Source organism: Zonotrichia leucophrys, chromosome 15 (assembly GCF_028769735.1).
Source record: "Zonotrichia leucophrys gambelii isolate GWCS_2022_RI chromosome 15, RI_Zleu_2.0, whole genome shotgun sequence".
NCBI classification, from domain to species: domain Eukaryota; kingdom Metazoa; phylum Chordata; class Aves; order Passeriformes; family Passerellidae; genus Zonotrichia; species Zonotrichia leucophrys.
Genome location: NC_088185.1, coordinates 11,493,257 through 11,517,990, shown reverse-complemented (window position 1 = coordinate 11,517,990; position 24,734 = coordinate 11,493,257). Strand labels below are relative to the sequence as shown.

The 24,734-nt window shown below is 43.4% G+C and overlaps 1 protein-coding gene across 5 annotated transcripts in view; it reads left to right on the top strand.

Annotated features, from left to right (window-relative positions):
- The window catches only part of MED15 (mediator complex subunit 15), a 29,410-nt gene that overhangs the window by 1,721 nt on the left and 2,955 nt on the right, over nucleotides 1-24,734 (top strand). For 3 of the 5 annotated variants that reach the window (XM_064727083.1, XM_064727081.1, XM_064727084.1), the window contains exons 2-13: nucleotides 3,538-3,625; nucleotides 4,550-4,601; nucleotides 5,023-5,052; nucleotides 6,311-6,526; nucleotides 7,073-7,332; nucleotides 8,678-9,037; nucleotides 10,075-10,173; nucleotides 16,055-16,180; nucleotides 22,097-22,239; nucleotides 23,114-23,241; nucleotides 24,108-24,242; nucleotides 24,623-24,686. In XM_064727083.1, coding sequence (XP_064583153.1) covers nucleotides 3,538-3,625; nucleotides 4,550-4,601; nucleotides 5,023-5,052; nucleotides 6,311-6,526; nucleotides 7,073-7,332; nucleotides 8,678-9,037; nucleotides 10,075-10,173; nucleotides 16,055-16,180; nucleotides 22,097-22,239; nucleotides 23,114-23,241; nucleotides 24,108-24,242; nucleotides 24,623-24,686 — 1,701 coding nt within the window. The remainder of the gene's footprint in view (nucleotides 1-3,537; nucleotides 3,626-4,549; nucleotides 4,602-5,022; nucleotides 5,053-6,310; nucleotides 6,527-7,072; nucleotides 7,333-8,677; nucleotides 9,038-10,074; nucleotides 10,174-16,054; nucleotides 16,181-22,096; nucleotides 22,240-23,113; nucleotides 23,242-24,107; nucleotides 24,243-24,622; nucleotides 24,687-24,734) is intronic. The other 2 variants (XM_064727085.1, XM_064727082.1) reach the window with 1 other exon arrangement.

Sequence of the window (24,734 nt, the reverse complement as noted above, 5' to 3'; positions counted from 1 at the left end):
GGTTTTTACATCTGTGGGAAGGTTGTTCTGAGCAGTTTGGGAAATGCAGCCTTAAATGTGTGCACATCTTCAGCTCATCCTGCAAGCAAGGGGTGACACTTGTCAGGATAAATGTTGACATTGGTCTTGAACACTGAAAGCATGAAACAATCACATAACTCATTTTGAATTATCTGAATAGGTTTTGAGTTTTGAGGCAGCCTCTGTAGAGCTGCTGGCTCTGGGTGTCTCCATTTGTTGCAATTGCACACTTGGGTTTTCATGACAACACTGAAGTTTTCTGGGCTTTGGCTTGGTCTGTCAGGAGTGATGCTGTGAGTGACCCTTTCAGTGTGGGCAGTGGGTATCTGAGGAATCTCTCAGTGCTCCAGGTGCTTGATTTGGTTGTGGGCACTTGAGAATTGTGCTTTGGATGTCCCGAGTCCAGCACTGGGTGCTGTGGGGCTGCAGGGCTGAGCAGAACTCCCATACTGGAGCAGGACTGGGAAATCCTGAGCTCCAGTGGCTGAGGGGCAGCTGTGGCTTCTCCCAGGGTGTTCCAGGAGCCAGCAGTGCTGTGGGGGTGTGGATAAACACTTCTGCTTGCAGGGCACCACTTTATCCTGGCCTTACATGGCTCCAGTACACCCTGGTGCCTTGGGAGCCTCCCTTTCCTTCAAATGCCTTTAGATGTTGGTGTTGCCTGAAGGACAGGTCTGCTCTGGGCTGTAAATTCACTCTGTGCCTGTGTGAGCAGGGAATTGTGCTCTGGTGGTCCCTGGGATGCTTTGGGAGGTGCTGGCCCTGCATCTGCATGTCCTGCTGTGATTCACACAGCCCTGCTGTGCTCTGCCCTGGGAGGGAGCTGGGGCCCTTGGGAAGCAGGGCATGTTCTGCAGGATTCTTCTGTTAGACCAGCTGGCCTGAGTGAGAGCTGGCACATATTTGGGCTGGAAAGAAGCTTTGTGAGAGTGGAGGGGGAATTCCTGAAGCTGCTGTTGGTGCTGAGTGCTGCATCCTGTGAAACCACAGCTCTGAGTGTTCTGCATGAAATCAGATTTTTAGTGCACATCTACACATTTAGTCTACATCTACACATCTACATTAGTCTCATCTAACACTGATTCGCATAATATTGTCCCTCTATGTCTAATCTACTGTGCTTAAACTGATCTCTATCGATTAGTGAACTACACATTATCTAATTATTAGCTGCTCACACGTTGATGTTTTGCGAATCAATTTTAGTGCACATCTACACATTTAGTCTACATCTACATTAGTCTGCATCTACACAGCTCTGGGTGTTCTGCATGAAATCAGATTTTTAGTGCAGATCTGCACATTTCCTAAGTGCTTACCAAGCAGATGGAGGCTGAATTGGTCGGTACCATCTCATTCCCAAAGTTTTGTAGAGTTGGGATTTCTGCAAGGAATGTGCTCTGTGCTAAAGCTGTGACTGTTTTAGCAGACTTCCATAGTCTTTTAATGTAACTGGTTTTATGTTGATTGCAGTTAAATATGTGAACAAGTTGTGTAGTTTTGTTTCTTCCCAGTCTAAACCATTATTGGAATGCTAACAGGACATTTTCTGTAATGGGGATGTAGCCACAATAATGCATCTTCCATGTTCTATAATGCCAAGAGGGAATTTTTCATATAAAAACAGATAATTTATTTGCTTTTTGGACTTTTTTTTTGGAATTCTAACAGACAGGACATTTTCAGTAATGCAGATGTAGCCACAATAATACATCTTCCATGTTCTATAATGTCAAGAGGAAATTTTTCATATAAAAAGAGATAATTTATTTGCTTTTTGGACTTTTTTTTCTTTGCTTTGTGGATTTTTTTCAGGTTCCTGATACCATATTGATCACTGTCTCTATCACATCCTCTAAGTGCTGCCTTACCTGTTACTTCCTTTGCTTCTCTCTGTGCAATCTTTGTCTTCTCTTTTTGCCTGCTCCGTTTTCAGTGCTCTCAACATGAATTCTCATTGTACTGGGACTGGAAAGTTCAGGAGGATTCAGCATAGTGTGGATTTAGATACAGCCTTTCCAAAAAGGAAAGTGAAAAAAAGGACTGTTAATAGAGAATTGGGTGCAGTTTCTTCCTCCACAGCAGAGCTCCCTTACGGGCAGTTCACCTCAAGGCTTGTTTGCTGGAGGAGCAGTTGCTGTGCCCAATGTTCAGGTGCTGCTGCAGTTTAGGAAAGCTTCATGCACAACCAGCATTGTTTTGGTGGCTGCCAGGCCCCACAAAGGCTCCCATGAGAGCCTTGCAGCAGGTGCAGTGCTGGCTGTGAGCTGTGGCAGCCTAAACTCTGCATTTTAAACATCTGCTCTTCTCTGCTGAGGCTGTCCAGAGTTTAATAAGATTTCCTTTTTTTGGTGAACCCTTTTGATTTAATCTTCTTGCAATCTAAGTCTAATTTTCAAAGTTTGCTTTTGCCAAGGCATCCTGTTAGCAAATCTCTGATGTTAACCAAGTCCAAAGTCCATCTTGTCTTGTGTCCCCCAACATTCCAGCAGTCATTGAGTTGATTGAGAAAGCTGAACCCATTTACCCATTCCTGCTGCATGGGAGGTCACAGAAATTCAGGGGAAATGAAGCAGTGGTGTCTCTTCAGAGTGCCTGAAACTTCCAGGAGTCATTTCCCTGACCTGCATTTAATGTTGGGTACTGCTGGTGCAAGGCAGTCACCAAGAAATAACCTTCTGATATGTTAATTATGAAGTGAAAGTATTTCCTGATCACTGGTTTGGGGAGTTTAGACTGTAACTGCCAGGCTGCTTTAGAAAAGAACAGGTTTTGCAGGGACGTTTCTGAGAATGAAATTCTCAGAATTTCAGAGGATTGGAACAGAGCTTCACCTGGCTGAACTCCTTGTTTTGGGATGTCTTTCTTTGCAGGTTCCACAGTGAATTAGTTGCTGCTTTTTGATGTGCTGCAAATGCTCCTTCTTTTCATGTCCCCTGGCCCCCTGCCCACGCTGCAGCTCCTCTGTGCCCAACCCATGCTCCCCCTCATTGTCCTCACTCACTGGGAAAGCCTCTGTGCCTTTAAACAACATTTTTTGTTTTATTCCTCCACTTTATGTTTAGAGAATTCTTTTGGAAAATCCTGATGCTAGGAAGCTCCATCTCATTGTCTGCCAAACATGGATTACATTAATCCTGTCATTCAGTTTTTCTCAAATAAACAAGTGCTGGTATTTTGTCAAAATAATGCATCAGGCAGTAAAATAATGACTTGTTTAGCAGTTGGCCTTGAATTTCTGCAAAGAATATTTGTGTTGCCTTTTAGGAATTAGTTGGCTTTTTCCTCCATTATTTATTTGAATAAAATTTATAGGGTGGCAGTTTTAAGTAATATGTGGTGATGATCTGGTTTGGGGTTTTTTTGTGGTGGGTATTTGGGTTTTTTTGTTTGTTTTTAATCTATAAATGAGAAAGGGGTAAAAAGCTGTTTCACAGACCTTTCTAACTACAGGAAGTATTTGTAATACCATCAATTAAAATCCAGCCTTGTTTTTTTTCCTCTTTTATTTTTCAGTGATGAAGCCATGAGGAAAGCTGGTGTTGCCCATAACAAATCCAGCAAAGATATGGAGAGCCATGTGTTTATGAAGGCCAAAACAAGGGTAAAAATCTCTGTTTGCTTCCAGAAGTTACTGGGTGTCAAAAAAAGTTTGTAACAAATTGCAGAAATACAGAGCCAGTGCACTTAGGAATACAGATTTATGTGAAATTTTGATTTTTATGTGCTGCTTCTTTTACCTTGAAGGGAAATGAGGAGTGGTCTCTGTGAAAGTCTGGCTGTAATTACAGTTCTACACTCTGACCAAATCATAAACTTCTTCCCTGGAGCTGTTGTGAGAAATTGGAAAGTGTTGCTGTCTCCAAACAAGTTCTGTGTTTGAAATAGAACTTTTCTTGGTGAAAATGTGACAATGCTGATGCCACAAATCTGCACCCACTGTTGGCATCCTCCTGATGAGTTATTTCATGGGTTTGTCTCAGCCTCTGCAACTTCCTACAAGTTATGAAGCACACTAAGAAAATATTTCAAAGAATATTTGTCTTTTTACTTCTGACATTTCTGTCATGTCAGTTTTCCAAGTTATTAATTTGCTTGTATTTGTAATATGAATTTAGCTTTAAAAAGAATTACTGTAGTACAAATGTGACATAATTCAAGGGCTTCAATAATTCAGTATGCAAATAAGCAAGTTCTGTCCTTACAAAAAAGGAATTATAGTGGATAAGAAGTGGAGAATGTATGTTGGTTTGTGATATTTGCATATTGTGTGGTTGTCAGGGAGGTTCAGGTTCTTTCCTGGGAATTTTGTGGTTTCTTGGTGTTCTTTTACCATCAACCACAATGACGTGTTAGTGAAAATATTCCTGGTTTGTAAACAGATTGTTTTGGTGTTGAACTGCTCTGAAAAGCCCACACACATTGTGGAGTAAAATCCAGTATGTTGAGGAAGAATCCTGAAGAACCAGAAAGTAATGGTTATTCTGTTTTCATTTCTTATGCTAAAATACTCATTTTTCCCCTCTAGGAGGAATATCTTTCTCTTGTGGCCAGGCTCATTATCCATTTCCGAGACATTCGTAAGTAATTTTTTACTTTTGGTTTTATTCTCTTCTCAATTGTGGTTTCTCATTGAATCATCATAAAAGTAAATTTTAGGGCTGATTCTTAAAAAGTTGCTTTAAAAATCTTCCTGTGGTATACATGCCTAATTTATAAATCCTATTTCTCTTACACATCATCTATAATTGAGAAGTATTTGAGAAATTATTTAAACTTGCTACTTTTCCTCCTTCCTAATTTTTTCTGTATCTTTGCTTCTTTCATATTTTTAAATAGCATTCTGATTACCAAATTGGCTTAGGTTAGTGTATGTTATTAGAGCTACAGTAGATAGTGAAGTTTTAAAATTACAATGTGAATATATTTCTTGTAGAGAGTATATCCAGAAGGTCAATGTGACACTATTAACAAAGATGATTCATCCTTTTTTCTTTGCAGACAATAAGAAATCTCAAGCCTCAGTCAGTGGTAAGAGTTCCTTTTTTGTTGTTGTTTTCTTCCTTGCCATACTCTCCATTTCTAAATAGAACTTAGACATCAGGGCTGTGGTTACTAAGAATAAAGTATACAAATCTGTGGATTGCCTAGCTGGGATATTAAATGTATTAAATGCTGCTGGAGTAAAGGAAGGGGAGCAGGACAGGGTTGGGGTTGTTCAGTGCTGAGGATGACAGGCTGGGCCAGTGCTTTGGCTGTAACACTGCAGCCTTCTTTGTGCCTGTTTGTACTTCTGTTAGCTCACAGCAGTCAGGTTCTGAAAGCACCAGAGTGATAAATAATCTGCTGAGCAGCCCAGTGATAAATAATCTGTTGGCTGCTGTGGCTCCCCAGGTGTTGCACCTGAGGCAGAAATATTTGTGGGGCCATTTGGAGAGCTTAGATGTGATCCTGGCTCCTGCCTGTGCTCACTCTCACTGCAGTGGGCGTTAGGGACATAGTGTGGTGCTGTGCTTTTATCCCTCTGTAGGGCAAATGTGCAGTCTGGGGTTCATGAACATGCACTCTGGCCTGCTGGGAATTATTTTATAAGTATTCTTAAGAAGGAGGTGGTGTGTGTTGTGTACCTGGTTCATATTGCTGGGAATTATTTTTATAATTTGGGTTGTATTCTAGTGGATTTGACAGGAGGGTTTGATGTATGTGGGTTTAGTTCTGGGGGATCTGTACCTGGTTCATATTGCTTCTGCACCCTGTGTTGTGTTTTGGCCTCTTGAATTGTCTTTCTCTCTCTAATTTCACTTTTCTCTGTGCCCAGCATTCAGATGATGAAAATTGTCTTGAAAGGCACTGAATTTATTCAATGCATAATAACAGTGACGTTAGAGGGGGGACTGTATAGCAAAGTCCATCCTCTGCTCTGAGCATTGCTCCTCTGACTTGAGGAGGAAGATCCACAGTGGGACTCTCTTGGGTTTTGAGGTTAAAAGCTTTATATCCTCATGGAGTTTTGTTGGCAGTTTGGCTTGACTTGTGTATCAAGTTGGAGATGGCTAATAAGAATTTAAAATCTGTGTGGAACTTCACAACACTGGAGCACTTTAAATCATCCTCACTCTTTACAGAGAGGCAGAGATGTGCCAGCAGCCTCACAGGCAGGGCAGTGCATCTGAGTTTGTCAGGATATTGGGTGTAGTCATGGTCTGAAGGTGCCAGATCAGATGGTGGAGAGCAGGGGATTGTGGAGAATGGCATGGCTGCTGCATTTCAGTGTCTGTTTCCTTTGCAGATCCAATGAATGCCCTGCAGAATCTCACTGGGGGTCCTGCAGCAGGGGCACCTGGCATGGGCATGGCCTCCCGAGCTCAGGGGGCACCCATGACTGGCATGACAGGCCTTGGTCCCATGGCACAGCAGATGAGCCTCCCAGGGCAGCAGCAGCCGCCTGGCACCTCAGCCATGGCCCCTCATGGCATGCCTGGTGTCTCTACAGCTACTCAGCAGAGTAAGTGTTCACTTTGCTGCAGCCACTGAGGTTGTTGGATCAGCTTTGCAGTAGTAAGGCCTTTCCCCAGGGAAAAGGTGCTGAAGAGATGTCACACTAAATGTCATACTAGATGTCATCCTTCTGGCTAAATCAGCCAATGAACTCAGAAATAATTGATTTCAAGTACTGCTACCTAAGTGGATAAATGTCTTCCTTAGTATAGCCAACACAGTGTAGTTGTATGAGCAAATTCTTTCATCATGTCAGCTTCAGAACAATGTTTTTTTCAGAACATAATTTTTACCTGTGCAAACATGTACCCAGGTTTTCCATGGTAAGATGCTTCCTGCTGGTCACCTCAGTGCACAATTCCTCCTGCACGTTTTTACTCTTTACTTACTCTCAATGAAGGGAGAGTGAATTACAAGTTGGTAGTACAAAGTGTAATTAATTCTGCTGTTAATCCATTTGAGGAAGCAGAAGTGTATACTGCTAAGGAAGGACATTAATAAACCTCGCATTATTTGGCTATCATATTTTAAGTCCTGTCTATCTTCTCTCCAGCCCAGCTTCAGCTGCAGCAGATAGCGCAGCAGCAGCAGCAGCAGCAGCAGCAGTTCCAGCAGCAGCAGGTGGCCCTGCAGCAGCAGCAGCAGTTCCAGGCCCAGCAGTCAGCCATGCAGCAGCAGTTCCAGGTGCAGCAGCAGCAGGCGGCGGCCGCGGCCGTGGCGCAGCAGCAGCAGCAGCAGCAGTTGCAGGCTGTGCAGCAGCAGCAGCAGCACATGCTGAAACTGCAGATGCAGCAGCAGCAAAACCAACAGCAGGTGATGGCAAACAGCTCCCATGGCAAATGTGGTGATGGGTGTGCTGGTTTGAGAGGGAGCCAATAGGAGATCCCAAGTCAGAACTGTGATTTAATGGGGAAATTAAAATTAAATGTAGTAGTATAAAACCACTGACAGAGTCAGAAATGCCCTGCCCCCTGTGTGTCAGGGGGTGTCCCAGCCCCATCCATGGGGGCTCAGCCCTCCTGCAGTGCCAGCTGTGGCTCTGCTGCAGCAGGGATCCTGCACAAGGGGGGAGTTTTCCTCTGCAGCTCCAGGGCTGCTGCAGATGGGCCTGGGCTCCCTCTGGCCATGCAGGGCAGCAGAAAGCTGCTCCTCTGGCAATGCAGGGGGCAAAGGCTGCTGTGCTGGCCAGGCTCAGATTGGATCCAGGTAGGAATGCTTGGCTCCTCCCCTGGGCGGAGCATCTCCCCATGGGATGCTGGGATTGGATCAGCCCTGCAGGGACACTCAGTGGCCATGGACAGCAGAGATCTCCTGGAGGGAGGGTGGTTCATGGAAGACATAAAGTACACTGCCCCACCTGGTTTTAACAGATGGTGATAGAATACAAACATTTGGTTACACCTTGCATTGTAACCTAAGACAATCAGTTACTTGTCGGGTGAGGCTTGGCTTGTGTGGAGGTATCAGCTCTGCCTGTTACTAACACATTTCCACTTCAGGTAGGGCTTCAGCTTAGATTGGCAAGCTAACTGACAGCAGTATGTTACATACTGGAGGAAAGGCTTTACAGATGTTTTGTTGCTTTCTTCTGTCATAGCAATAGGGAATTAAAATCTTTGTCTCTTTCTTTTTATAAATATCAGGCTAGTCTTTCATTCTGACAGAAATTGGGAACGAATACCCTTGAATTACTCTAGCAATAGTGGCTGTTTTGTCATTGTGTGAATGATGTGTTGCCACTTTAAAAAATGTGTGTATATATACAGATGTGTGTTATATATTATATATATAATCCTTAGGTACAAAAGCAGGGGAGGAAACTTCAGCTGTGATATTCTTGTGCAGTTTTTGTTAGGGGGTAATCACATTTGGAAAACTGTATCTGAGCCCATTTGTACAGGGGAAGCTGATGGACTTCACCTTTGCTTTTAAAAGTTACAGGAAAGCCTGTCATGTGGAAATATGGAAATACAGGGTGTTTAACCATTGAGGGCTGAGATACATGAGGGGTCAGTGGATAAAAGGGTTAGGCTTTCCTTTGGGCTTAAAACATCAATCTGATGTCTTAGGATTCTGTTTACTTTTGGTTTATGCTATAAATTAACTCTGCTGTTGCATTGCTGGAAGTTTTAACTTGCTGCCTTTTCCTGCTTTTCAGATGCAGCAGCAACAGCAGCAGCAGCAGCTGCAGCGGATTGCTCAAATGCAGCAGCTGCAGGCAGCACAGGTCATGCAGGCACAGCAGCAGCAGCAACAGCAGCAGCAGATACCACAGCAACAGATACAGCAGCAGGCACCTCAGCAAGTCATGCAACAGCAGATGCAACAGATGCAGCAGCAACAGCAGCAGCAGCAGCAACAACAACAGCAGGTTGCTCAGGCACAGCAGCCTCAGCTCCCGCCACAGTCCCAGCCTCAGCCCCAGCCCATGGTGTCTCAGCCTCAGGCAATCTCAGGACAGATCCCCAGCCAGGTTATGCCTGTCACTCTCACACCACAGCAGTTAAAAGCTATGCAGGTAAGGGCTAGAGACCAGCTGTCCATCTGGAGAAATAAAACATATATCTGACTCTTGCTGATAATGAAGTAGGAAAACCATAACTTGTTATGAGTACAGGGTGTTTAAAGGTTTATATCTGGGCCTGCCAATAGAGAACAGTTTTGTACCTAAGAGTTCTGGAAATCTGTGAAAACTGCAGCTAATATTTAAAAAATAATCTCTTGTCTCGCTCTTGAACGGACAAGTGAAAAAAAGGAAAAGAAACATACTCTGGTTAAGGAAAAATGACCTCCATGCAGTTTACTTTTCTAGAACATGAGCAGGTAGTTTGGAGTGTTGTAGACTGCAGCCAGTGTTTGCTCTGTGCCATGCTGGCTTTGCTTCTGCTGCCATGTTGGGAGGTTTGGTCACAGTTCAATGTGCTGGTTGTTCCTGTCTGGAAGAGAAGGTGGGAAGGACAGGAGTTCTACTCTGCTGAATCTCTTGCTGGGTCAAAGCTGCAATGGTGCAGCTCTTTGAAGTGTTAGAGTCATTTTTATCTGGGCTGCATAGGTTACTGTTGAGCCAAAGCTCAGACCTGTTTTTCTTTGGCCTTACTGGGGAGGAATGGGGTGTCAGCCACACTTCAGAAATGGATGAGTTGATCTCTCCACTTTGTGAAGTGACATTTAACTATTCCCAGCTGAGCTAGGAGTAGTTAAATGTCATGATTGTCCCAGTGACAGATGTCATGAATTTATAAACATTTGCAATGCTGGTCATTGGTAGGCTTGCTAAAAATTTAAGTGCCTATGATTTTTATTCATAAGACCTAATAGTAGAGGTAAGATGTGCAAGAAGTTGTTGAACTGGTTGTGCAGTCTGTGGGAAAACTATTCTAAATGTTTTAAACATAGGAACTTGTTTTCACAAAAAAACCCCAAAAAAAGTTCAGTTGGTGAGGCTGGTGTTGTCTCCACACCCCTTTTAATGGGCATAGTCCATGCAGTTGAAACAGAAGTGTCTCCCCTGCTCAGGTATGCATTTTTACTGTGGGTTTTGTTGTCATCCCCCAGGTGAGAGCCCAGCTGGTGCAGCAGCAGCAGCAGCAGGCAGCAGCAGCAGCAGTGCAGGCAGCTCAGGCCCAGGCTGCTCAGATGGGAGCCTCAGGGCAGGTAAGGGCCCCGTGTCACAGCTGCCAGCCTGGGCCAGGTGCATGCTGGAGATGAGCATGGAGTGGGGTTCTGGTGGTTCCTGGTGAGGGTCTGACACTGCTCATCCCCTCCATGAAGGGGGTGTGGATTCCTCTGCTGTTTCTCCTTTGCCTGGAGTCAGAGGCAGGATTTCATTGCCAACCTCTCTGTGCATGCTCTCTGTCCCCAGTAGGTTCCAGTGTTGCCTGTACTGACACAGGAATGCACAGATGGTCTCCTGTGGGCACACTACAAGTCTGACTGTTGGTACCTGGAGTGTATCACCTCTTCTTTCATTAGACTCTCCTAGGTGACTGCTTTGTTGTGTAAACTGATTTCTGTACTGTGAATCCTTGCCTGCTCTCTTTAATCACATGTGATTTACCTTCCATCTTCATGTATTGACTAGAAAAAAATAGTATAGATGATGAAATCTCTCTGCACTCCCCTTTCAGTCCTTTCACCTTTCATTTTCTTCTGAGTGAGATGGGCAGTAGATCTAGATGCTCTTGTTCTGGGTGTGAATTGTGAAGAACAAATGGTGTGTGTCACAAGTGCAGAGTTACATGGAAAAAAGAAAAGTGCTGGGTGAAAGCTTGTTGTCTAACATGGTTTTTCTATCCTGCAATACACCTGCAGCCCCAGTGGTTGTTTCTTGATGTGTGTCTGGTGTGAAGGAGACATGGGGCAAAAATGGGGAATGGCTTGAGCTGAACCTCTATCCCATTTTCCACAAGAATATGGAAGTCTTGTGTGGCTTACCTGTGTAGTGATTCATATTGAGGCATTTACAGACAAGGGTAAGTACAAATATCACCATTGTGTAGATGAAGAGAGAGGCAGACAGATGAAATGAGGCTGACTGGGACTAATGGCAGAATTCTTTATGCATACCCAGCCATTCCATGGTTTTCAAGCACCATTTCCATTCAGTGCACAAGTAACTTTATAGATTCAGTAAGAAGCTTTTTCTGTGGGCTGTGATTCTCCAGTGAACACCTCCCAGGCTTGTACCATGGTGACTCTCAGCTGGCCACATCCTTGCTGGTGTGACCACTTTCTGTTTCTGAGTTTCTCCTTTGGCTTGTGTCAGTGTAACACAGGACAGTGGTAAGTACAGCTGGGACAGTGCTGGCAGCAATGCAGAATTCTCTTCCTACAGCTGAAATGTGAATTAAAACTTGTTTGTTTCTTAAATAATTTCCAGGTGGGAGCTGCAGGGACTTAGGCTGTCTGGAAGGAGACACTGACTTTATTTTCTTGTTCCTAACTCTAGTGGTGCTCTTTTCAACTCTGAACAGATGGATTGTGTTTATGTAGAGTCAGCTGAATTCCTGCCCCTTTAGTGGCTTCATGTGCCAGTGGCTTAACAGCACAGTGCATTTGGAAAGCTTTGGGTGATGATGACATGGTTGGCAGCCAGTTTTGTATTGCAGCTTTATCCAGTCCTGTGTGGGGATTGCTCTTTATCTGCCACATGTGGAGTTTGGGATATTCCACACACAGGTTTTACTCCACTGATGTTCATGCCAGTGCAAGATGAGTCTGCTGAAATTCACCTACCACTATAAAGTCCAATAACTAAATGGGTTTCTTGTACTTTTATAAATATTTTCTCTATATAACAGGTTTAAGGTTGTGGCTGTATATAATATTACAATGCAGCTTCAGTGTTGAGAGTAAGGATTTCCTTTATAAGAAGACTCTTTTAAGGCTAGATCTTTGCTTTCTATTTAGTACATTTTTCAGTAGCATCAGCATTTTGAATAAATCTGCCTTGATTTCTTTATTTGGTTCAGGGAAGCCTTTTTTAGAAACAAACCCTATCCTACTCTTTGCTTGTTACATTTAAACTTAGTCTTTAAGGGCTTTCAGACTGGGAATTTTGCTTGCTATGGCTGCATTTTTCCTTTTCCATAAAGTTTCTGTAAATCCTTTTTACATAAAAACAAAAGCAATCCCAAGTTTAAACATGGATTCATGTGAGAAATTCTGAAGTTATAAAGAACCCACAGAGGTCAGTGTTACCCTGCTCCAGTCCTTGTGAGCATCTAAGAGACCTACACAAAATAAATGCAGCACCAAGGAAAAAGATCTGTAATCAACTGCAGTTAAGTGTGAGTAAATTTAAAGTTAAGTATGAGTAAAGTTAAAGTTAAGTATGAGTAAAGTTAAAGTTAAGTATGGGTAAAGTGAAGTCTCTGCAATTCCCTCAGGTGCTCAGGATGCAGAGTGGCTGATGCTGACTGAAAATCTGAGCTGCCTTTGGCACTGTAGCACATGTGCTCACCAGAATCTGTGTATTTATGGGCTGCTGAATGTTTGGATGTCAAATAAAAGAAAGTTGCAGGTTCTGGATTGTATTTGTTCTATTCCAATTCATTTTTATCAAATAATGGGGTTTGTAGCTTACTTTGGAGGGAAATCCTCTTCTTGCTCTCTGATTTATCTCAATTTCCAGGGTCTGGAATTTTACCTTGTAAGAATTCAATTTCACTTGTGGAGGAAGATATGTGTTCAGTTAAAGTCTTACAAGCAGAAATGTTTAAGTACTTTTGTTCTTATTTTATGAGAAGAGTAACTCCTTTATGGACATATTGCTTTGGACCCCCCTTTCCTGACTCCTTTATCAAAGGGTCATGGGTTTGGTAAATATAAATGAGCTATAGAATAGGGGAAAATAGATTGCTTTTGTTAAGAGAGTGGAATTGGTGTCATTTTTTTATATGTATTTCCTTTCCAGAGCACACATTTAAAAAAATACAAAAAATCCTAACCCAAAATTGGAAGCGTGTGCACTCATTTGACCAACCACAACACTATAAACAGCTGAAAACCTTGAATTGGAGTTTGTCATGCTGGTGTTCAGTGGTTTACCAGACACTTAACCTGTGAATATTCTTCTAATTTCCTTTGCCTCAGTGGAAGTAATGTAAATCTTCACTTTTTGGTGGTGTGGCTTCAGAAACACGGCCAAGATGGGACATGTGGGTCACCACAACCTGCCTGGGATTGCACAGCTCCAGAGATCTGTGTGATTCCCCAGGGTCTGAGATGGGGTGATTGTGTCTGAAAGGATATTCCCCTCCCACCCCAGCAATTCCCCCTTTTATTTTTGGTTTTGTTAGGGTTTTGTTGCTTCACCAGCTCTCATGTTGACACTGTAGCTCTTCACTGCACTCCTGGCATTGCTGTGCTCCGTGGCACTGCTGGGTTGTTGTGTTTGCTCTGCAGCTGCTGCATGCTGTGTGTGCACGTGTGCATGTGTGTGTGTGTCTGAGGCACCCCTGCTCCCTCTGAAATCCTGTCTCTGACCATCCCTCTCTGCTGGATGGAAAGGGACTGCATTGCTCTGATGTTGTCAACTAACAGCTGTGCTCAATTTGACACTGTTTTCTTTATCAGTTATTGCTTTCTTTTTTTTCAGTCTTGCTATGTTGTATTTAATTTTATTTATTTTTAACAATTGTAAGCACATGCATTCTTTGACTCTAGAGATGTGTTGCTGGCTGCTTCAGTCCATTTACATAAACCCCCAGCAGGAGTGCCCCAAACCCTTTACAGGAAAGGAAACTACATTAGGCCAGTTAGGATTGTGTAGGTTCCTTTATGTAGGGAAAAAAGGTAGCTCAGAGAACTTTTCTGTAGATATTTGAGGCTCCAAACAAAAGCTCTTTTACTGGTAAATGAATCTGCCAAAGCTACCTGAATACTACCTCAAGTATATGGTGTATTTGTTGTAAATTCTCAATATATGGGGTAATATCAAATTTAAATAGCAGAGGGTTATATAGATATAAAAAATTAAATCTCTGTGGCTCATGCAGGCTGAAAGGTACTTTAGACACTGCAGAACAGCACAGTCCTAATACTATTTTAAAATAAAAATTGATTCTAATGCTCACCTTTATGATTTACCCTAAATTGTTGTACTTTAGGGTGTGCTGATTCTATACAGCTGGAGAATCAAAAAGCTTGAGGAAGATTATGGACTCAGAAAAATTTAGCACACCTGAATGGTAGAGGAATAGGTATTTGTCAAAATGATGGTAATTAAAAAAGTATACTTGACTTATTGTGTGGGTTATAAAAGGGAGGAAATAGATTTTTAAAAGCTGCAAGTCCTTTTTGTCATCTTTGGCATTGTTATACTGGCACACGTTGGGCTGGTGTGAAATTTGCTCACTGTGGGGCAGTGCCCTGCCAGCTGTGATGGCAAAATGTGACAGAATGTCCTGTGACAGAGGGGACATGGCCAGCACTGCTGAGCCCTTGGGGCCCTCAGTGGGGAAAGCACATCAGAAACCTCTGACATTATAGAGCTCCTTACATGGAGAGCTCCTGGCAGCAGAGAGCTTATTCCCAAGGATTGGAGAGCTTATTGCCAAAGATTGGAGAGCTTATTGCCAAAGATTGGAGAGCTTATTTCCAAAGATTGGAGAGTTTATTTCCAAAGATTGGAGAACGTATTTCCAAAGAACTGGAGAGCTTATTTCCAAAGATTGGAGAGCTTATTTCCAAAGATTGGAGAACATATTTCCAAAGATTGGAGAATTTATTTCCAGAGATTGGAGAACGTATTTCCAAGGATTGGAGAACTTACTTCCAAAGATTGGAGAGCTTATTTCCAAAGGTTGGAGAACTTATTTCCAAGGATTGGAGAACGTATTTCCAAAGATTGGAGAACTTATTCCCAAGGATCGGAGAGTTTATTTCCAAAGATTGGAGAACATATTTCCAAAGATTGGAGAACTTATTTCCAAAGATTGGAGAACGTATTTCCAAAGATTGGAGAGCTTATTTCCAAAGATTGGAGAGCTTATTTCCAAAGATTGGAGAACTTATTTCCAAGGATTGGAGAACTTATTTCCAAAGATTGGAGAACTTATTTCCAAAGATTGGAGAATTTATTTCCAAAGATTGGAGAACTTATTTCCAAAGATTGGAGAGCTTATTCCCAAAGATTGGAGAATGTATTTCCAAAGATTGGAGAACTTATTTCCAAATTATTTCCAAAGATTGGAGAACTTATTTCCAAAGATTGGAGAACTTATTTCCAAAGATTGGAGAGCTTATTTCCAAAGATTGGAGAACTTATTTCCAAAGATTGGAGAGCTTATTTCCAAATTATTTCCAAAGATTAGAGAACTTATTTCCAGAGATTGGAGAACTTATTTCCAAAGATTGGAGAGCTTATTTCCAAAGATTGGAGAATGTATTTCCAAAGATTGGAGAACTTATTTCCAAATTATTTCCAAAGATTAGAGAACTTATTTCCAAAGATTGGAGAACTTATTTCCAAAGATTGGAGAGCTTATTTCCAAAGATTGGAGAGCTTATTTCCAAAGATTGGAGAGCTTATTTCCAAAGATTGGAGAGCTTATTTCCAAAGATTGGAGAATTTATTTCCAAATTATTTCCAAAGATTGGAGAGCTTATTTCCAAAGATTGGAGAGTTTATTTCCAAAGATTGGAGAGCTTATTTCCAAAGATTGGAGAACTTATTTCCAAGGATTGGAGAACGTATTTCCAAAGATTGGAGAACTTCAAGATGTCAGGCAAAGCTTAGGAAAGGCTCTTTATGGAAATGACAGGATAGTCAGCCCCTGACCATGAATCAGGCTGTCCATGGGCTCTGTCAGGGTACCAGGGGTTCATGAGGTAGATGGAGAGGAGGAGTGTAGGAAGGAGTTGCATTTGCAGGCCAGCAGGGCAGGTTAACCCTTTAGAGAAAAGCTCACTAACGTCCCCTCCATGCTCCCCCTCCCCGGTCCCCGCAGGCCGCATGTGCTTCTCATCCTGCCAGTGCACTGCATTTCTTGTTTTGCGATTACTTTTGTCTGTTGTCCCTCTGTCCTCAAAGATGATCACCGCACCCCTGGCCCGAGGTGGGATGCAAATCAGACCACGGTTCCCGCCTGCCCCCGCGGTGCCGGTGCCGGCTCCACCTCCAAGCTCCGTGCCCTTGGGCGGACAGCCAATGCCACAGGTATTTACTGGGTCAGCCTCGGGCACAGCTGCCCTGCCCCAGGCAACGGGAGTGGGCACTTGTGCATCAAACTGGGAACTTGCTGCTCTACTCAGAGTGTTGGTGTGGTTTTTGTGGATACTTTATTTGAAGTGCGAGGTTTTCTTGGGATATCAAATAAAGTGTTTTTAAGTGGGGTAGATATTTATTTTAACATTTAAAACTTTGCCTGTTGGGACCCAGGACATTCCTCTGGCTGCCCTGGAGGACTCAGTACCCTGGCAAGGGGCTTAGGCACCTTGGCACAGAGTCACAAACACCTGAGCCTTTGATTTTAGTCCATGGAAACAATTACCAACTTTGTGTGAAGATTTACAAGCCACAAGAGTTTGAGTAAAATGATAGTTAGTTTGTCATAGGGTGAAAAAGTAGAATTTTGGGAGTTTAGAATGGGGGTTCTAGAGGCAAGATGGAGGAATCTGGATGTGTCCTGTCCTTCTCCTTCTTGTCCTCCATCTTCTGCTGTGATGGTGGCACTTCTGGATTGGTTTAGAGTAGAGACAGAGTGTCTGACATAGGTGATAGGTATTGGAAAATTATTGTAAATAAAGTACACGTAGTTCTTTGTATAAAAAGTTAACACCACCCCAAGGGTGGTCAGTGTGCTACAACCCAACCTGCTGGACAGAGAAATAGTGCAACAGATAAGAGAAAATAAACAACCTTGGAAAGCAGAATGGAGGAATCTCAACGTCTTTGGTCATGGGGCTGGGAAAAAGAGACTTTCTAACACCTCAGGGTCACCTCAACCACAGAAACCTGAGACCTGCTGTGTTCAGAATTGATTCAAGCCTCAAATTGCAGGTGCACACTCCATGAGTGTGCATCTCTGAGTGTTGCAGGTCAGCACTGCAGTGTCCCTGGCTGAGTTGTGCCCAGGACCTTGCTTGGCATGTGTTCATGCTGTGTTCAGGTGATTCTTGTGTTATTAAACCTGGCTCATCCCAGTTTGAGCAGCTTTGGCATGGCATCAGGGATGCAGAAGAATTTGAGCTGTTGTTTTCTGGCAGGCTGGCAGCTCCTGTCCAGCTGCTGCAGGAAAATGCACCAGGTCAGAGCACTTCATTTCCTCCCAGGAGTTTGCAAAGGCAGTGACAGTGACCAGAGAGATCCTGCAGTCCCAGGCAAACACATCTGTTGTCATTTCTGCTTGAAGATGGATGCTCATTTCAATCCAGGACAGTGTGTATGTTAATTTACACAAACCCCAGCCATAGCTGTGGAGTCAGAGGGGAATTTGTGCTTTGGTCACTGTAGCAGTTAATACTGACTGAGAAAATCATCACCCATTTGAAATATCCACAATATTTGAGGCTTTCTCATGGATATTTTATTTTTGCTTCTATTTAATAGATAGCAAAAGGCTTCTAGTTCAGGCATTCAGTGATGGGGTGATCTTTGAGCACTGCCACTGTCACTGAGGGGCTTTGCCCCCTTTCACCAGTGATTCCTCATCAGAAATGTCTCAGTAGCAGGCCAGGGAGTGGGGAGGTGGTGTAGAAGCTGAACAAGTGGTCAAAGCAGAGAAATAAGAGAAATGTTTCATGAGCAATGCTTGTAGTGCAAATCTGAAGCAGGTGCTGGGGTGAGTGAGTGGGCCATGGTTTACTGGTTTTGTTCTGCAAATACTTGACAGCTCTGGACCAGCATGAATCTCTGCCATTGTCTGCCAAAACATTTTGTTTAGGTTCTAGGTAGATTAGAAATTAGAAATGTTGTTTTTTGCATCTCTTAATCTTATAAAATGCTGAACTGCTGCTGTCTGCTGGGTGTAACTTCTTGCTCATCAGAGCCCTTGCAGCTGTTGGCAACAGGAGTGAAGGGCTGTAGCAGGTATGTGGTTATTGATCACTCATTTAAGAGCATCAAAATCCATTTAGATGTGGTATCAAATTCCATTTAGGTGTGCTGATAGGGAGTTCAGGGTGTATTTTCTCTTTAGAAAAGAATCTTGGTGTTGCACTGAGGAATGCTTTTCAACAGAAGGATCAGATATGAAATCAGCACATTGTGGTTATTTATTTTTACCCCATATAACAAAGCAGTCTGGCTTTTTTAATCACAATTCTCATTAGATTCTCCAGTGAGTTTATTTGTTTGGTTGGGGTTTTTTGCTTCTTACAGTCTTTTCAAACAATACAAAAATTCCTGATATGAGGTTTTATCCCACAACCACCTGGTGTTTTGATTTGCAACAGAGTCAGAACTGGGAGCCCTTCCCAGCCTTATCTCCTGAGTGCTGTTCTGTGCCTGAGACCCAGCAAACTGGAGCTGGAACTCTCAGCTGGGTTCATCTTCCAGGACAGTGCTCTGAGCACTGAGCTTTGCCTTAGTGGGTGTAAATGCAATCTTTTATCATGCAAGCCTAAGTTCCTTATGGGCAGGACTTGAGAAAATGAGGGTGTGTGTCCTGATCAGGTCAGTGTAGAGCACAGAGCAGATGGATGCTCACGGGCTGCAGTAGCTGCCCATGGACAGGATTTATGTGCAGAAATTCACATCCCTCAGTGAGAAGTGTGTGCTTGTATTTCCTCGTGTCCCCTGGAGATGCAGGGTGTACAAATGAGCACTAACCATGGCCCAGCTCTGGAGCTGAATGCATTCAGTGGAGTTAAAGCTCTGGAGGAGGGGAGTTTTTGTCTTTTGGGTTCATAGCTATTTTTGTAGTGTGTTTGCTTGTTTTTCTTATTTTTAAGCCTTCTTTTTACTCAGCTGCAAAGAGCATTCCCTAGAAGTTGAAACTTAATTAAATTGTTACAATCTTAATCTTTATCCTAAAAATAATATAGAAACCTAAATCTGAAATAATCTTTCATCTTGTTCTGAAATGATGTAGCCAATGAACTGCTGTCAAAGGCAGTAAGTTCAGAACTGCACATTTCTGAATGCATGTTTTTGAAAATACCATTATTTTGCTTACTGTTAAGCCTTTGCTGTTCTGAAATGAAGGTGGCAGAGAGCAAACGTGGAAAGGAGGAAATCTGTTTGCCTGTGCAAGTATTTGGATGAGGAGGGGTAGTGCAAAAAATTCAGTTCATCCTGTGCTTATGTGCACAATAAATGCTGCAGATCCTTTTCTTCACTTTCTGCAGCATTTGTAAATTAATGTAAATAATATCCTTGGTGCTGAATTACACACAGCAACTTAAATCTGGCAGAAAACCTAATGAGATATTTCCCCTTCCTTCCCAAAACACAAGGATTTAAGTGTTCAGAAGTAATTTTTTATAACCAACTTGGGACACTTAACAGGGACCTGATTTTCAATAAATGATGAACCACTCCAGGTGGTGTTAGTCTGACTCGATGAGAAATGGGTGCAGTATCCATAGGGGTAATTCCCAATCACGTGCTGTCTAATAGCACATTAAATCCACTTGTGAAGGATCAGGGAATGCTCTTTGCAGTGTCCTTCCTTCCTTCCTTCCTTCCTTCCTTCCGCCACTTCCGCCACTTCCGCCACTTCCGCCACTTCCGCCACTTCCGCCACTTCCGCCACTTCCGCCACTTCCGCCACTTCCGCCACTTCCGCCACTTCCGCCACTTCCTTCCTTCCGCCACTTCCTTCCTTCCTTCCTTCCTTCCTTCCTTCCTTCCTTCCTTCCTTCCTTCCTTCCTTCCTTCCTTCCTTCCTTCCTTCTCCTTCCTTCCTTCCTTCCTTCCTTCCTTCCTTCCTTCCTTCCTTCCTTCCTTCCTTCCTTCCTTCCTTCCTTCCTTCCTTCCTTCCTTCCTTCCTTCCTTCCTTCCGCCACTTCCTTCCTTCCGCCACTTCCTTTCGCCTTTCTTTCCTTCCGCCACTTCCTTCCTTCCGCCACTTCCTTCCTTCCGCCACTTCCTTCCTTCCTGCCACTTCCTCTTCCTTCCGCCACTTCCTTCCTTCCTTCCGCCTCTTCCTTCCGCCACTTCCTTCCTTCCTTCCCACTTCCACTTCCTTGCCCTTCCTTCCGCCACTTCCCTTCCGCCCCTTCCTTCCGCCACTTCCTTCCGCCACTTCCTTCCCCCTTCCTTCCTTCCTTCCTTCCTTCCTTCCTTCCTTCCTTCCTTCCTTCCTTCCTTCCTTCCTTCCTTCCTTCCTTCCTTCCTTCCTTCCTTCCTTCCTTCCTTCCTTCCTTCCTTCCTTCCTTCCTTCCTTCCTTCCTTCCTTCCTTCCTTCCTTCCTTCCTTCTCCCTTCCTTCCTTCCTTCCTTCCTTCCTTCCCTCCTTCCTCCTTCCTCTTCCCTCCTCCTCCTTCCCTCCTTCCCTCCTTCCTCCTCCCTCCTCCTTCCTCCCTCCCTCCCTCCCTCCCTCCCTCCCATGGTGTCTGCAGGAGGCAAACTGTGCCTTTCAGCCTCAGGAATGCTTTTCCAGCTGTTGAGGACAGATGTGCTGGTAAAAAACCCACCTCCTTTGGAGAAAGAAGCCCAGGCTCTGTAGTGTTGATTATGGAGAAAAGGAAGATGTTTAATTTCAGCCTCACTTGTTCCATGTATTAACTTTTGTGAGAGGTTGCAAAGGTACTGGGGTTATTGAAGATGAAAAAAAAAATCATAGTGTGTCAGGCTGCATTTGGTTTTGAGCTGTTCTGTAATGGGTGATAAACTGGTATCTTCAAGATGAGCAGTTTTGCACTGAGCTGGGGGTTGTTTGTGCCTTTTTGGGGGGAATTTGTCCTTTTGCATGGCTGCAGTGTGAGGTACCGAGGAGAGCAGCTCCTGTTGCAGTCAGTGTGGCCATGCAGAAGCAGACAATGCAATATTTTTCAGTGTGCTAAATATCTTGTCCTCTGCATACAGCTGGGTTATTTAACAAGACAATGAAGGGCAACACCAGTTTGCAGTGCCTGTGATGTGCCTGGGACTTGTGGATTTACTGGAACCTTCCTTAAACATGGTTTAGACTGAGGGAAGGAGTTTTTAATTCCAAGATGTTCATCAGTGACTTGCAGAATGGACAATGGGTTAATGAGCCACAGTCTCTGCAGGCTAATTCCATTTATCTTTGTATGTCCTTATTTATAGCCTCAAGTCATAAGAACTCTCTGCATGCTCCTTAAACAAAAGTGATCCCTCAATATCTGCATTACTGTCCCATGCCTCTGCCATTGCACAGGTTTTCTTGTTTGGTTTTAAGTGATTAAGGGGGAAAATGTGAATTAGAACAAATGGGAGAAGTTGCTCAAATTTTAGTGTTCACCTGGCTCTGGCACTGCAGGGTGTACAGAATAAACTTGGTTGTTTGGTGCTGTTTGGAATGCTTTTACTTGCCTTCCTGTCCTTTAGGCAACACCTCATCATTCTCCAAAGGTCAGAAAGCTCCTTCATTTTTATTCCACCCAGCTGCTCAGTTTGGAGTTTCTATCTCCACCCAGATTTTCAGAACTCAGTATTTAAACAAGATGTTGGTGATTTGGCTTACTTAATTTTTTTCTTCCTTCTTCCTAAAGAAAGCCAGTTGAGAAGCTGCAGCTGAGTCTGACAGACCTTTGAAGGCTGTAATTAAAATATCTAAATAAGGAGGGGTTTTTGACTCTTAATTATCAAATGGGAAATGTCTTTTCTTCCTGCTCTTCTTTAGTTCTAATAAAATACAGGTTTTCCACATGGCACTTCTGACATTTTAATTGCAACATGATGGTTTGGGCAGTGAAAAATAATTGTTATGCAGTTAATTCAAGTTATGTGCAGATTTACTGGTCATTTCTACTGAAGTTGTTAAATTTACTGCCCTGAGAGCTTCAGGAGTGATGCAGGTGGGAGTGTCCTTGTGGGGGGAAAGGGAACTAATGCTTTCATTTCTTGTAGGCCTGAGGATCCTTCTCTCCACAGGTAAAGCCTTGTAGTGAGGTTCCCCTGCCCTGGTGCCTTTGCTGTTGCTGATGTGTGTGTTCCCACCCTGCAGGTCAGCCAGAGCAGCATCACCATGATGTCCTCCCCCTCTCCTGTGCAGCAGGCTCAGACTCCCCAGGCCATGCCTCCCCCTCCACAGCCCCAGCCCTCTCCTCAGCCAGGCCAGCCAAATTCCCAGCCAAACTCCAATGTCAGGTGAGCCCCCCTGCAACTTCTTGTCAGAAATATTCAATAACCTTACTCTGCTGCTGTTGAAATGAATCAATGTTAATACCAGCTCCACTGGTGAGACTGTGCTGAGTTCACTCTGAAAAGTCACATTTTACATTAAAAATCTGTGTATGAAATCTCAGCAGGGCAGAACTACAGGCTGCCATAATGGTGCTTACTAAGTGTCAGAGCCCAGAACATCCCTCTGGCTGTCCAGGACATCCAGGACCCTGCCAGGGGGCTCAGAGACCCTGGCACAGAGCCCACAACACCTGTGGGTTTGATTATGGTCCATGGAGCAAATTACCAACCTTGTATGAAGATCAGCAAGCCACAACAGTTTAGGTAGAATAATAGTAAAGTTATCACAAGGTGAAAAAGTAGATTTTGAGGTTTTTAAAGTGGGGATTCAGGAGGGCAAAATGGAGGGAACTGGGTGTGTCCAGCCTTTCTCCTTCTTCTTCTTGGCCTCCATCTCCTGCTGTGATGGTGGCACTCACAGATTGGTTTAGAGTAGAAGCTCACTGTCTAACATAGGTGATGGAAAGTAATTGTAAATAATGTACAACTAGTTTTTAGTATAAAGACATAACACTGAATGCCTCTGACTGTCGTGCTGAGTGGACCTTGGCAGGACAGGAGAAAGAATTTTATAGATAAAATACAATGAACAACCTTGAGACTGAGAAATGAAGAGCTCTGACTCTTTCTTCAAGCACTGGGCTGGGAAAAAAGACTTTTAACAATCTCAGGGTCACTGACCAGCTAGAGATCCCAACAACTAAAGTCATATCTGCTTGCAGGCTGAGGATCCTTCCTTGTCAGGTTCTGACAGGTTTAATTGTTGTTTCTTTTCCAGCTCTGGCCCTGCTCCATCACCCAGCAGCTTTCTCCCCAGTCCCTCTCCGCAGCCCTCACAGAGCCCAGCAGCTGCACGAACACCCCAGAACTTCAGTGTCCCATCCCCAGGGCCTCTCAACACTCCAGGTGAGTGATCTGAGGGCTGTGCTTTGGGAACTGTGATCATTCCTGTTCTTTTTGGCACAGTGTCAACTTCCAAGAGCTCTGTGTAGCAGCTGGCATTGCAGGTAGTGAGCAGGTCACACACAGCACATAACACAACTGCTTGGATTCCCAAATCAGAATCCACTGAAACCTCTTTTCTCATCACTGAACTATCTAATGGGTTTTTCTAACTTCCCCAATCTTTGAAAAGAAGAATGATAATTTAATGGAGCAATTTTATAGAGGCATAATGATTCTTTATTCCAGAAGGAGGGAACCCTTAGTGACACTGTGCAGGTGTAAAGGACAAAACCACCTCATCCCAGGCAGCACTCCAGTTCATCCCAGGAGGAGGCTGCTTTGCTCCAGAGCACCTTCCCAGCTGTACTCTGGCACTTGGCACCCCCCTCCCAGTCAGAATAAGCAGTTTTTGTCACCTCCATTCACAGTGACACAGACTGGCTCCTTCTCCTAGCACTGCACTGTGCTTTGCAGATAGGAAAGGACCCACTTAACAAAAACTGCTGTGAATTTGTTTATTTTGTGTTTAAAGCATCAGAGTGAAAGCAAAATAAAGACCTAGAAAATGGGTATGTGGAACTTTGGAACTTCGCAGAAAAACATGTATTAAGTGGGAATTGCTGTTCTGCCCATAGAACATGTTATTTCCATACAAAAACTAGAGGTTGGGCAAGCACTTAAACTATGGAGGGAGTTGTGGATTTGGATATTTGACTACACTTTGAGAGTGCCACATTTCAGATCAAGATTAATTAAGAATAATGTTCTGATAAAAGATAAAAGTATCTTTTATCACCCTGTGACATGCAGTCTTCCTTTTTTGCCAGGAAATCCAAATTCTGTCATGAGTCCAGCCAGCTCTGGTCAGTCAGAGGAGCAACAGTATCTGGAAAAACTCAAACAACTTTCGAAATACATCGAGCCACTCCGGAGGATGATCAATAAAATAGATAAAAATGAAGGTGAGGTTTCCTGAATTTGGCCATGCATTTACCTGTGTCAGCTCTCTTATCTGCTGAAGAAGCAATACTTTATCTTTTGTGGTGACTTCTTTTCCAGGGATTAAAAATGTCAAAGCTGTTCTTTCTTGCTTCTAACTAAAGACTTTAGTGTGAGGAATGGGCAAAACTCTTATCCCTAAATTCTCATCAGTTTTCTTTTACTTCTGATGGTTTTGAAACATGTAGAGTTCATGCTTTGGATATACTTAGGATTAGATGAAAGATCTTTAATCCTCACTACTTTCTTTAGTATTAACTCATGTTTTCATTTTGACTGTGTTTCTGTCTGCAAGAATGGAAGCTTTTCTTGTAGTCACTGTTTGTTTCTCACACTGTTTCAGACAGGAAGAAGGACCTGAGTAAAATGAAGAGTCTCTTGGATATCCTGACAGACCCTTCCAAACGGTAACTGCTCCTGTCAGCCTCCCCAGCTGGGGCAGAAATCTGCTGTTG